The sequence below is a fragment of the Cataglyphis hispanica genome, chromosome 5 (genome assembly GCF_021464435.1).
Source record: "Cataglyphis hispanica isolate Lineage 1 chromosome 5, ULB_Chis1_1.0, whole genome shotgun sequence".
Taxonomy (NCBI): domain Eukaryota; kingdom Metazoa; phylum Arthropoda; class Insecta; order Hymenoptera; family Formicidae; genus Cataglyphis; species Cataglyphis hispanica.
In genome coordinates this window covers 5,418,778-5,432,685 of record NC_065958.1, presented here as the reverse complement: position 1 = coordinate 5,432,685, position 13,908 = coordinate 5,418,778, and the positions used below count along the sequence as shown (strand labels likewise).

Genomic DNA, 13,908 nt, shown 5'->3' with positions numbered 1-13,908 from the left:
CAATACAGTGTTTCATAATATTCATTATACTATTATCTTTCGAATACTCTAATGACCCTAATGCTTTTATTAGCTTTGTCGATGTCCGCCCCATATATTTCCCATGAACTTTCTTTTCTTCTTTCTTATTTGTATTATTCTTGAATGTTACAATACCATCGTGCAGAGATTGAGATAAAATATACAGAAACATTTCGACGAATGTAATAGCGTTAAATATTTCAGTCAAAAGAATAAAAAATTTCTTACATTTAATAATAATTACATTTAATAATAATTACTTTCTATAATTACCATATTTATGTCTGACATTTAATGCTAAATACGACTGATCTTCTCACAACTTGAGACAACATTATTGCGCTTTTTGTACGAGAAACAAATACCATCATCAGCTCAAATACAAACCCTTCCTTTTTCCATCGTTGACTGAGTTGAAAAATCTTTTCATCCGGTACAGTAGCGTTCGATTGATCGATCAACAAAGAAATCCTGCTCTGTCCGATTGATCAATCATCAGGCGCTATTCTACCGAATAAACTTGCTAATTAAATATATGTTGAAATTAAATATATGTTCCAAAATTCACTGCCAATATTGGAAATCTATAGTTCGCATAACGTATATTATAGATTTCCACTACTCTCTCCAGCACTGAATTTTTGAACACGGTATAGTGTCGACATCTCTGTCTTATCGAGAATAAACAACTAGGTCGCCATTTTGGTTTACGATATCGTTGATTTCGTGGATCGAGTCGCGAACTCGCGAAGTAACTTTTACATGCGTAGTACGTACGTGGCTACGGATAGTCGCGTCGCGATATCACGAGCTCGTCAACAGGGATGTCAGAAGCTCGAACATACGCAACGAACATGAGGGTATAATCGGGAAGATACACTTACACCGTGTCACCTTGCATGAAGAGCTCCGGCCGCTCCGTCAGGAGGTTATCTCGTAACCAGAACAGCAGTCCTTTCAACGTCCCTGTGGATTCTCGTATCGTATTAACGAAGGACAGATCGGATTGCGCATTTGTTTGACGCGACGTACTTACATTCATCGCCAGGTAAGTCCAGCTCGTGTCTCTTTTTCTTATCGAACAGCAATTCCGCCCCACCCCTGCAAACATGGAACGGCGACGATTTATCATTCCGTTTTTCGACGGTGATAAAATTCATATATATTTATATAGACGTCTCATCTTTTCGGCCTTCATTTTATTCTCTTCATCTTACCCAAATTCGACAGTGAGAGATAATCCAGCGATGCTCGAAGACATCATCGAAAGATATTCTCGAGGTTAGAGTCAGATTTCCGCGCGCGCGTTCGCAGCGTGTTCCAACAATGATCGGCGCTTTCGATACGGTGAAACGTCACGCCGATGTTTCCACTATTTATTGCGCGTTTACGTCAATGTATACAAAAAAAAAGAATAAACACACGCTACGAATTCTCAACCATACATGTATATATGTATGTTAAGGCAGGATCGATTGTTGCAATAAAACAAAATCAGAAAGGGTTTTCGTGCGATTTTCTACAATATTTATCGGCATGCGCATGCGCGACAGTGACGTTAATCTCGATATGTATTCGCGTGAAATATTTTCACGTACAAAAAATAAAATTATCTTCTTCGAAAGTTAGACTGTAAACTTCTTCGATGCTGATTTAATCTTCTCTCATTATCGGCCTGAAAATGACAGTTTTCAAATAAATTCGTAAATAAAATAAAACGCGATTACTTGATTTTTGCGTCGTACGGTCCTGCGATGTGCAGGTCATTAATCTTTCAAGGATTATGGCACAGTATTGGAAAATTTGATCTAGTATACAAATCTGTTTCCAACAACTCGCTTTATTGAATGTAAGAGCATTCGAACGTTATTTGCAGATACACAATGTAGAGTAATCGTTGATGCAACTTGTCTCTCGCGTTGGAATATTATGAGAAAGATATATCGTCCAGAGTGCTCCGTGTAATGGCGGCTAACGAAAAAGTGTCTTTCCCATTGTACGCGCCGTGTAAACTCGCCGGTCCGGCATATGAATCGATCGAGAAATAAATCGGGAACAAATATCATCGTGATTATGCTGAGTTCCCTGTGATTGTTCGCTAAGAAATCTGTGATATTCCTTCATTCCTAGCTTTCCACGATGTCGGAGAACAACGAACACCCGCCCGACGACAACGAGGCGGAGACGAAGACGATAGAGGATTTACCTAACGATTCATCCAAGAGCGAGATGAAATTAATGAATCGTACAGAGATGACCATGCTGGAGGACGAGGAGATGCCGACGTATATCAGTGTCTCCAGCACTTCCAGACGCGACGATTCGGATGTAGTTAACGCGAAACAGCAGGAGAATATATCCCAAGAGATGGAGGAAGATTGTAGCCCAAGTCCTTATCCTAGTGACGATCAAGCAGCAAGCAGTGTGTACGTTTTGTCATCTGAAGAAGATACTGATCAACATCCTTATAATGATGAAGATGATGAAGATGAATATGGCGATAGCGATGGTAAGTTAATATGTAGAACGACAGGATTGAATCAGTTTATTTTAGCATATATTACATTATCAATTAAATAGCTAATATATATTTGAAACATCAGTGTAAAATTATATATTTTTTGTACTTTATATTTTTATAAAGTTACAATATACTTGTATATAATATACTCATTAATATAAATATATGTATATATAATATAAATGTGTGTGTATGTATATATATACATACATACATACATACATATATATATATATATATATAATCATTATTGTATTGTCTATATATAGATATGGAAAATTTGGAGCTCGATAATGATATGGATACAGAAGATCCAAATAACATGAGGCATTTGATGGATGAAGAAGATGATGATGAAGATGATGAAAATGAAAAAGATGATGAAAAAGATTTCCGACAAATATATAGCAATGATGATGGTACATTTGATGATAATTTTGAATTGCATTACGATGGGAGATCTGATGATTTTCTCTTAAATAGAAGAATAAAAAATCGTGACAAAGAAAAGAGCCTTTCTCTTCAAGACTTGAATATGTCCAAGAAGAAAATTGAATATATGCAAAGAAAGTATTCACATAGGCAATATGCTCCATGTAAGCAACTGGTAAAAATAGATCCCGAAACATATCCCATCTTGTTTAGAAAGCAACCAACATTAGAAATGTATGATCATGTAACAAGCAAAGTCAAATTCTATATTGAAGATATAAAAGAACAAAACAGACGTTCTCTGGAAAAATATATGAAGCAAAGTCAGGAAGATACAAAGCATAGTAAAAGTAACACTAATCATAAGAACAGTGATATAAAAGAGATAAAGGCTATAGTAACCAACAAGACAATAAAGGATTATGCTAAAAGGACAATTAAAGAATTGGAAATTGCAGAAGCATGTGAGGGAGATAAAATAATTTACAATACTTCTCCATTAATATTAAATGGCCAAGATAATAAAAATTATTTAGAATCAATACAGGAAGAATCTACACAGAATGAGAAAAATCTTTTAAACATGGATAAAATGCAAAAACAAAATGGAACAGTTGAAGATAAACAATTAAAGCTTAGTGTTCCTGATGGAGAAGTTGCACATTATGGGAATGCCATGCAACCATCTCTTGTCTCAAATGATCATCAAGAAGAACCAACAGTACTTTTCAATTTGCGTACATTAAGTTCTGAAGAGTTTAAGCATGACATTTCTAATTCTAGTCAAAAAATTAATCTAAATAAAAATGCACATGTTACTGAGCAAGAACATAATCAACCCGAAACATACAATAATGCAGAACTGATGGATGTGTCTGTAGATAATCATGATACAACTTGTTCCTTAAAAATTGAGAATATTAAGAGCATTAAAACAATGGCAGATGAAGCTAAAAATAATAATGAGCAAGTAAGGTCAAACAAAGTAAATGAATTTAGTAAAACACTTCCTGATTCTTTGGAAATTACCACATTAAAAGATCAATTAGATGATGTAATTCAGAAAAAAGAAAGATTATATAACGCATTTCGAGAACAAGTTATCGAAAATTTATTATTGAAAAGCACGATAGAACAGCTGAGTGTATCTTTAGCAAAATATGTAGCTAAAGAACAGAAAGTTGCATCAGTTCAAACAGATGATATTGACATCACACCTGTAAAACATCAAATATCAATTCAAACAGATATTGATGAACCTGAAAAACATCATAAGGAAACAGAATCTACACATATAAAATCTAACAATAAAATATTAGGTAGTAGTGTTGCCTCAACACTAAGTTCTATAGAGTGGAGTGACAGCGCTTGTAATTTGTCGGTATCTATGAAACCACCTGAAGTAGTAAAAGCATTACATTCTGATGATAGTATAGTGTTGACCAATGGTACAGCAGCGAAAACAACACGTTCACTGTCTCGCACATTTATTACTTCGTCTCGAATTTTACAAACTCTTTCAAATATTACACAAGGGAAAACAAAATTAGAAAGTCCTCTAGTACAAAATTCGAAGAGAAGATTAAGTGAAAATGTAATGTTAGAGCTACAAAATGATGATAGTAGATGTCAAATCGTTAATGGTAGTTGTCGACCATCTAGCTCTAAAAAAAGGAAGATTGCAGATATTCTTGAACCATCTAATTCTCTACCTTGCCAAACTACAGAATCACATCCAAAATTAAACGATATGCATGACTCACAGTTCAAGCATCCATGCAATTCAGTAAATGAGAAAGTGGAATCACAGCAAAATTCATCTAATAGCAACACAAGTCGATTAGAAACTGCTTCTATGACAGAAAACATAACAGAAAACGCTGATGATCAAGAGGATAATGTGAAATGCTTTGTATATCACGAAAATGAAAATAGTAAAGATCATAGTTTCCTAATCATAGCAAAAGAACCTACAAAAGATAAGACTGTTAGTGAAAAAAGACGAGAAGGTGGTCCATACATAGTTGGTAATATAGAAGTAAGAATGTCTGAAATAAATGGAACAATTAACATTTGGGGCAAAGAAGTAAGTAACTTCACAAATTATATAATACAAAATTATATTATATAACTTATAAAATTATTTTAGATGTACATATATATTCTGAGATATTTTTGTATCTTATATTTATTCTAAAATGTATTTTGCAGATCAGCCAAGAATCTATAGCTGAAACTGAAAATGAAATAGAAACATCGACTAAAGGGATAGATGATAAGAAGTATCACTGCTGGCAAAAAACACCACATACCAAATTTAACGGCAGTAATTTAGTATGTTCAACAAGTAAAAAATGCAAAACTCCTCCTGCATTTGACTTCTCTTCAGCTGTATCTAATTTTTCATGTACACATTCACCTTCATTTAATATGGCAAAAGCATCTTGTTCAACAGATAAAACACATGTGGATAATCTACTTAGCCCAAACGCATGTGTTTCTTCTTGTGAAGATTGTGAATTGTCAAAAGATCGTAAAGAATGGTTAAGATATAAACAAACACATAGCCAAGAGAAATTACATTCCTGTTGCATTCATAATGTAGATATGTTAGAGCAAAATTGCTCCTTACATAAAGAAAAACAAAAGTTTGAAGATAATTTTAATCGTAGTAAACAAAAATTAAGCACCAAGGAACATCGGCGAAGTTTTTCAAGAAATTTAGAACCTAATAAGCATTTACATAAAAATATTGTTAATTCTGTGACAGAAGTACCCACATGTAAATGTCACACGGCATGTCATGATACACTACATGATTCAGGAGAAATTTGTCAAGAGAATTATAAATGTTATAATACGTTGAAAGAAACTTGTACATGCGAGCCATTATCAATGAATACTAATAGAGAGTATAACGAATCGTGTAATTATCTTTCTCCTAATGTACATGAAGAAGAACCGTTAATAGCATTAAAATATAATGAAACACCAGAGGTAAATTACAGATAATTCTATTTCAATATTTTATAAGGATTCGCGATTATAACTAACTTATATATTTTCTTCTTTTCTAGACACGACGACGAAGATTATCTGGGAAAAGGGTGCGAGGAATATTAAAGGATCTTTTACGAGGATGCGGAGATTGCTACAATTCTAATTCATCTAATAATAAAAGTTGTATTCATAGGAAGGAATCTTGTTTAACGAATGGTTCTTCACAAAACAAAATTTCGCCATGTGCATCTCCGGAACCATCATGTTCAAACCTAGGACAACCTGTTGGAAGGTATGTTTTTGTATACAAATATTTCCCAACAATTTTAATAATCTATATGCAATTTTCCAAAGTTATATATAGCAATAAATGAATGTAGCATTATTATTTGCGAAATTTATAATCAATTTTTGTTAGCAAAAATTTGGAATTTTGTGCTTTTATAAAAATTAATATAAACACATAAAATATTTAATTTATTATTAGGATCGTTTTAAATTTCCAGATGCTGTCATGCTTATGCACAACGGATTGAATCTCAACTGGAAGAATTTCGAGTAGAAATGGAAAGAGTGCGATCGCGTTCGGATGCTATTCTTAATATGCTCAATATGCTTCATTCAGATACGAACTAAAGGAATTCATATCTCTGAATGTTAGGTATTTCTTTTTCATCTGTACATATATCATCACTTTATTTGAATTTTTAAAGTTTGTTTTGTTTAAATTGGCAATTAGGATATTATCATATGTCGCATTCTACTTCATATACCATGTTTGTATTCATTTTTTTTTTCAGCTTTTTTTCTTTAATTGATTATTACAGTACTCATATGCCACGTTCTTCTACTCTAATGCTTATAAATATAGTCAAAGTTTGTTAAATAAAAATACATATGTAATGAAAAAGGAACGTTCATTCAATATGTGCATTCAATATGTACATCTCTAAAAATAATACGTGTCAATTTTCGTCAAAGTCTCTGATAACTTAACGCTTTGTTATATCCATTTATATAGTATTTTCTATATCCAAAAATTAGTGTGTAAAATGCACATTGAAGTAATTAAATCGATAAATGCTATATAGTGAATATACATAGTTTTTGATTTTACTTTTTATATTTTATATATCGTTCATAATTTACATATATATTTATAAAAATGATGATGGTATAATAATTATCAATTAATTTTGTCAATTGTTTATTAGAATGTCATATTATTTAGAATATATTTGCACCAGATTTGTGTGCTATGAGCAAATAACATATTTTTAATTTAACTTTAATTTCGTTATGTTAAACAAAAATATATAATTATTATTGAAAAGTTATGTGTATACACGTTTAATAGTTGCAATCACAGGAATCGTCTCCTGGCAAAGCACCTGTCGGTGTTTCTCCTTGGCCGAGAAAGATATTACTGTAAGAAGTCTTGAGGTAATTTACATGTCCTTGTAAGGATTTTATGCGACCTTGTGCGTGCTTAAACGCCTCGTTTAAATTATTTATTTGACTCTGCATTTTTTGTCTGATCTACGTTAACGAAAAACAAGTTGTGATAAATATATCATTGCTCCTGTTAAAATTTTTACCTCGTAATGGTAATCATTACCTCATCTCTATCACGTTGAGCAGCACGTGCCGTTGCTCTACATTGTGCTAATTGTCTTTCCATTTCAGCGATTTGACCTTGCATCGATCTTCGCATGGTTTCGCATCGCTCCTTCGTTCTCGCTACTTGCCGAGCGGAATCCTCTCTTATCTTAAATCAAAAGAAAATCCAGTTTTTCTCTTCGTCAAAAGATCAATATATAACATACCTGCTCCAACATCGACGACAATTGTGTGTTCTCATGCATTTTCTCGTCGATGCGTTTTTGTAACTGTGCTTCGTGTTCCTCAAATCGTGCCAATGTGTTTTTCAGTCTCTCATTTTCAAGTCGCAATTCGGTACACTTTCTTTCCACTTCGTCAAATTTACCGGATCCTTGTTCTCTTTCATCCTATATAAGCGATTGATCATTTATTATTAAAAGTATTGAATTTTTTATTAAGCTGATAAATTACAACCTGAAGTGCCTGATACTCAGTACGCAATGCGTCTAATTGATTTTGCAAAGTTTGAATTTTTTCCTTGCATCCTAGCAATTCCCGGGACAGATCCTCGCAATTGCGTTCGGCGACTAAACGCATTTGTTGTGCTTCCTGCATCTTTATTTGCATTTGTTTCAAGATATCGGGTAATGGTGCAAGTTCGGCTAATTTTTCTTGAAATTGATTCTATCACGTTGACATATATTTATATATAGAATGAGAATTCCGATCTAAACAACAAATTTCAAATATTAATGTTTAACATACTTTAACCCGTCCAATTTCCAAAGTAACATTTTCATTCATTCGCGCATTATCCATTTCCATAAGATCTAGTTGTCGACGCTGTTCTTCAACTTGTTGCTGGGCCTATATTGATTAAATTGATTTCAATTAACATTGTTTACACTCGAGAGTAGTTAAATCGAATAAAATTTAGCTGATAAATTGCAAGGATAACAACACTAACTTGTAAATATTTATTGCGATAATCCTCCAGTTGAGCAGCTTGATCTTGAATCAAAGAACGAAGTTCTTCTAATTCATCCTGCGCTTCACGAAAGCGTTGTTTTGCCACCATTAAAGCCTGTTCCTGTTCGACAAGTTGTTCCTTTTGACCTGTTTCGAAAATAATATTTGCATTTTATACATCTAAAATAAAATTTTATAGAGACTTTTCTTCTATAAAAGAAAATGTATTACCCTCAAATTTTCCTTTTTCCGTTTCTAAAAGCTTCAACCGTTCTTGGGCATCTATCAGCTTTATCTCCATTCTTTCTTTCTCTTCTTTTGTATCGCGCATATCCTGTTTAAACTTTTCCGCTTCTGTTCTCATACATGATACCTCGCACAACTTGTTCTTATAATCATCTTGAAGCCGAGCGTATTGTTCGCGAAGATCGCGTAAGTGTTGAATGCCCTATGATCATAGATATTCTATTGTGATTTTATTCAGTGTTCAATAAAATTTTCTCTCCATTAGTCTTACCATGGCCGCATTTGAATCAGTTGCAGTCGTCTACATTCGATAAAAAATGTATTATTTTGCTTGCTATCTAATAAATTATATCCATTCACATGATGTCATGCAGAAAACGAAAGATAACGAAATGTTATAACTCTTAATTATGCAAACTATATAGTGTAGCATATAAATTATAGAAATATATCAATAAAATAAAATGTGTACAGAAACTTGTATTCTTCGAAACACGAGAATCGCTTAATGAATATAAATTTAAAAAAATTGAAGAACTGTACAGGTATCTGAATGGGAGGCACAGCTTTTAATGGAAGTCCCGTTGGGGGTAGAGAACCACAGGCACATGGTGCACAAGGTCCGGTGCATTTGAGCAATTTACGTTGTTGTTCCAGTTGTTGTCGTTCTCGTTGCACATTTGCTAATTCCATTTGCATATTGCGTACCTCAGTCTCCATACTACCTAACTGTTGTTCCTAAAGAAGTCAAAATGAAGTGATTTCTAAATTTACTCGATTAATCTTCTTTTTATACAATAAACAGTATTATATATATTATATATATTTTATATTATATTTCACTACTCTATGCAGCTGATACACAAGAGAATACATTTAAATTATAAAAGAAAGAAATAGAAAATATATCTTAAGAAATACGATAATTATTTTTTATAAAAAATGTTTAAATTGCGTCTTAAAAAAAAAAGAAATTTTCTATTATTTTTCTCAGATCGTCCTCGATTTATTGGAAAAGATCATAGTGATTTATTCTTAAGACTTACCAGTTGTTTAGTGCTACTACCGTAAGTGGCGAGTTTATCTTCCAATTCTGCAGGACATATTCCCCGAGGAAGCGGCGGTCTAACAACAGCCGGACCATGAGAACACATCTCCACGTTTTGTAAGGGATTGTTATCTATGAAACGATCCTCTGTTCTCGAGGCACCTCCTGTAAGCCTCGGTGAATCTATAGATTAAATACTCAGATTATTGGAAGAATTTATCAAGAACCATCGTAAACTTTCTAACATAATTATAGACTATCTCAGCTTCTATCGGATTATTTCTTTCTAACTGATAGATTATATGTATACGATAATACGCTTACTGCATGCGGTTTCTGTAGTCGGTGATAAAGTATCACTGAACTGAAGGCAACATTTGCATTGGCAGTAAATGTCGTCCCGAGGTTGCGTACTGACATGCGGACGGGGTGGTAACGACAGCGGCGTTGACGGAGGAGACGAAGCACCTGGGCAGGTGTAACAGCAGGTAGGTCTAATCACTAACTGATTCAAAGTGGCCAACTGACGGCTCAATTCCAAATTCTCTTTGACAATTATACGCATTTCTGCTTGCAGGGCGCATACCTTCCTCTGTAAACACTCGAGAGCTGTGTCCTTTTCCAGCAAGGCTTCTTCTAACTTATACCTGTTTACGGAAAAACACGGCTTTCCATATATAGTCGTGATCTTCCGTCTGCTTTACTTTAAAATCGAACGGGAATAGAGAGTATTTAATCAAAATGTTATAAAATTTTTCTTTAAGAATGAAATAATCATCAAATTATACATTTAATTCATTGTTATGAGATCAGGGTTACGTATGAGTGACATATAATTGACATGCTTCAATGTCTGAAAACATCGTGAAATCGTCGCCGAGGGAACGGTATAACTTTCAAGCATTTTTTCGACCTTCTATTATTCGCTACATTATTCACTATACATAAATAAAACAACTATTGGGTATTAAAAAAGTTTGTTATGAACCGAGCATTTTCTGAAAAGATTGATCGAGAAAATTGTTCTTATTTTTATTTTATTTTTTAAATATATAATTATCTTAAATTAGATTCAACTCTATATGTAAATTTGTTTTTCAATATATAGATTTTTATCTAATTGAAGTAAAAAATCTTGACTTTCTGCACATATGTACAATACTATCAAATTGCCCGATATAATTTAATATTAAACTATTTCTATTTTATTTATAGTAATGATTTTATCTATAGATATGAATTTTGTATATATGTAGGTATGATCTTTTTTTCACATGCAAAGTATAATCCATTTGTTTTATAGTTTTTTAAATTTATGATGTATAAAAAAATTAGCATACTTTCCACCTTCCAATTGTGCGTTTTCTTTAACCAACTTTTCTTGCATTGTTAAAGATTCTGTCAGTTTTCCAGTTAATTTTTCAAAACACTTTTCTCTTCCTTTTCGCTCGCCATCTGCTATGACGATTTTTGGAAGCACATCTTCTGTGTAGCCGCAAACAATTACTCTTGGCAGCCTGATTTCATGCAACAAAAATACCTGATAGAAACTATCTCACGATTAATTAATAGTGTTTTTAACTTACTTATCTTCGGGATATTCTATTTGCGGTAATTCAAAGCGATCTTCCTCCGGAATCTTTTTTGGTGGTTCTATGTCTATTTTCTCTTCCTCAATTTCTTCAACTTCTTCAATTTCCTCTGTAACTTTTTCTATCTCGCCGCTTAAATCTTCGATTTGTTCTACTTTTTCTCGCGCCTGTAATATGTATATCTGTTATGTTACATCTTTATCTCATTTCACTACATGCATTATTATGGAACCATGTTTTGCGTCAAACTTATCGCAAAAATACAATTATGTGTAAAATAATTTTTATCAAAATTTTATTTTTATAATACTTTTTCAAGTTTTTCTGTCAGCTGTTCGAGTTCAGCTATTTTTGACATGAGAATATCTTGCTTCTCTTGAATTACTAATGTATCTTCCTCTGTTAATTCAGGTTTCTGTAGATTAAAGAGAATGAATTATAAATATTATTAATTAATATAATCTTTCATATTAAATATATAACAATGAAATATTATACATTTGATAACTCGCGAACTTCAAGTTTTAATTTTTGAATTTCATCTGCTAATGTAATACATCTCTCATCCATTTCTTTTAGTTCTGTAATTATATCATCAGTTAAAAGAGGCGAGTTGATTGTTTGTATCTCATTATCTGCAAATTTATCAAATTTTATTATTTTATATTAGATGTTTTAATTTCTATTCCGAACAATTAAAATGTATACTTTTCGTGATATTAGATGGATTAAAATAAGATGTTTGTTTTCTCAATCGCTTTTACCTTCAATCTCCTCATTAATTTCAATCTTCTCATCTTCGTCTTTGTTACCAATCTCATCTTCAATTTTATCTTTGTCTTCATTTTCGACTTCATTTTTATTTTCGTCTTCATTTTTATTTTCATCTTTATTTTCGTTTTCATTTTTATTTTCGTCTTTATTTTTATTTTCGTCTTCATTTTTATTTTCGTCTTCATTTTTATTTTCGTCTTCATTTTTATTTTCGTCTTCATTTTTATTTTCGGTAAGAACTGTTGTAGTAGGTGCTTCGTCTGCGATAGCTACTGGTTCCTCATCCTTTTCAACTTGCTCTTCTGGTATTTCGCTGTCTACTATTTCATTTTCGGCCATATTTCTGTTGGATATATTATTATCTTAGAATATTAATTAATTGAATATAAAAATGCTACGTGAAGAAATAAATTGTTACATTGCAGTATTTTGTTGGTTGTAAATTAAATCGTTTTGTTGTAATTTCCGAACAGATTTTAATATTTTTGTCTGAAATTTTTCACTTGTTTTTAACTGATTTTCTACATTCTCTTCTTTTGTTTTTTCATATTCTTTATCCTGAAAAGATGGTTAATTTTATTATATTATGCGAAGCATACATGTACATCTCATTTCTATTTTATTATTCGTTAATAATATATACACAATCTTTCGTTGATGTAAAATTAATTCTTCCTCAACAGAAGTATAAAATAATCAATCGAATATTTAAAGATTGAAAGCAATTAAGGTTTTATGATATAATAATTTATTACCGATTTGAAAATATGAAGGTCAGGGTTTGTCTGTTGCGAAAAAGATTGCAAAAATAATGTTTCTATAAGAGGTTCTGATTTTATGGTATTAGAAACTTTGAATAATTTTTCTTTATAGATATTAGACGCTAATGGGTACACATCGCGCAAATTCAATGATTTTTTTAAGTCGAAAAGAGATTCCAGCGAACTAAACGCATCTTCTTTCAAGCATGATGTAGTGCCGTAGCATTTATTGTTTTGTTGAAGTTTTGAGTAGTTCCGTTTAGAATTTCGCCCCTTCGAATCATAAATATTTTTCGCCTTAATCGGAAAATGTTCGTGCGTATAGGAATATTTTTGTGAAGACGAACTTTTTGTATGCGGCCGTGGTTTCTGCAATAGAAAATTTAATAATTTTCAGAAACATGTTCATATTTTATAATATTTTTTATATTAATAATAATTTTCATAAAATTAAATTTATGTATTTATATGTATATAAAATAAAATATTTAATCACAAAGCGACACACTATAATATAATATTATTAGTGAAATGTACATAAAATTGATTTTATATCATCATCCTCTTTAAATAAAGTAGCTGGAATATCCTAAATATGTTACAAGATGTATCATTAGAAGTTTGATACATTCCGAGTTAAGACACTATGTATATAGATTTTTAAGAGTAATCATATTTTTATATGGAAAAAAAGAAAACACGTAAATATTTTATTCAAAAACGTTAATTTTACCTTCATATTTTTACCTTCGAATTAAAATCGTTCTTTGGTCAATCTCACGAAATATATTGTATGTATAGTTTGAGCAACCTATAAATTCTTCAGTATTTCCCGTGATGAAGTTACATATTATATTATCAAATTGCATTCGAGAAAAAGACAATTTGAATATATTTGAAAAGTATTTTTACGTGACTTTATAAGAAAGAAAGATTGTAAAA

General features: G+C 31.9%; 3 protein-coding genes across 5 annotated transcripts in view; 1 reads left to right on the top strand and 2 right to left on the bottom strand.

Annotated features, from left to right (window-relative positions):
* Nucleotides 1-1,547, bottom strand: part of LOC126849482 (ubiquitin-related modifier 1) — a 141,520-nt gene extending 139,973 nt beyond the window's left edge. For 2 of the 3 annotated variants that reach the window (XR_007687409.1, XM_050591360.1), the window contains exons 1-3: nt 1,239-1,547; nt 1,058-1,122; nt 906-987 (exon numbers count right to left, since the gene is read on the bottom strand). Coding sequence is in view for 2 of the 3 variants with exons in the window: in XM_050591360.1 (XP_050447317.1) it covers nt 906-987; nt 1,058-1,122; nt 1,239-1,285 (194 nt within the window). In the remaining variant the exon portion in view is untranslated. The remainder of the gene's footprint in view (nt 1-905; nt 988-1,057; nt 1,123-1,238) is intronic. The other variant, XM_050591359.1, reaches the window with a different exon arrangement.
* Nucleotides 921-7,311, top strand: LOC126849457 (MATH and LRR domain-containing protein PFE0570w-like). Its single transcript, XM_050591286.1, has 6 exons — nt 921-1,069; nt 2,152-2,530; nt 2,812-5,060; nt 5,186-5,971; nt 6,052-6,266; nt 6,481-7,311. Exons 2-6 carry the CDS (start codon nt 2,161-2,163, stop codon nt 6,608-6,610), a joined length of 3,750 nt encoding a protein of 1,249 aa, XP_050447243.1. The 5' UTR covers nt 921-1,069; nt 2,152-2,160; the 3' UTR covers nt 6,611-7,311.
* Nucleotides 6,762-13,835, bottom strand: LOC126849459 (early endosome antigen 1). The gene is made up of 19 exons (XM_050591295.1): nt 13,700-13,835; nt 12,961-13,335; nt 12,624-12,763; nt 12,196-12,548; nt 11,930-12,066; nt 11,742-11,846; nt 11,426-11,598; nt 11,180-11,356; nt 10,164-10,486; nt 9,838-10,022; nt 9,335-9,529; nt 9,063-9,092; nt 8,777-8,993; nt 8,544-8,692; nt 8,342-8,443; nt 8,051-8,260; nt 7,801-7,983; nt 7,593-7,742; nt 6,762-7,513 (listed from the first exon to the last, which is right to left on the bottom strand). Exons 1-19 carry the CDS (start codon nt 13,703-13,705, stop codon nt 7,325-7,327), a joined length of 3,399 nt encoding a protein of 1,132 aa, XP_050447252.1. The 5' UTR covers nt 13,706-13,835; the 3' UTR covers nt 6,762-7,324.
* Nucleotides 13,836-13,908: the final 73 nt, after the last annotated feature.

Excerpts from the sequence above, each read along its gene's own strand:
- LOC126849457 (XM_050591286.1), top strand. The coding sequence starts at position 2,161 with ATGTCGGAGAACAACGAACACCCGCCCGACGACAACGAGGCGGAGACG. Across the intron at positions 5,972-6,051 it reads AATATAATGAAACACCAGAG|ACACGACGACGAAGATTATC; the intron begins GTAAATTACAGA and ends CTTCTTTTCTAG. Across the intron at positions 6,267-6,480 it reads CTAGGACAACCTGTTGGAAG|ATGCTGTCATGCTTATGCAC; the intron begins GTATGTTTTTGT and ends TTAAATTTCCAG.
- LOC126849459 (XM_050591295.1), bottom strand. Across the intron at positions 10,487-11,179 it reads GCACAATTGGAAGGTGGAAA|GTATAAGTTAGAAGAAGCCT; the intron begins GTATGCTAATTT and ends TTCCGTAAACAG. Across the intron at positions 8,693-8,776 it reads GGAAAAAGGAAAATTTGAGG|GTCAAAAGGAACAACTTGTC; the intron begins GTAATACATTTT and ends TTTTCGAAACAG.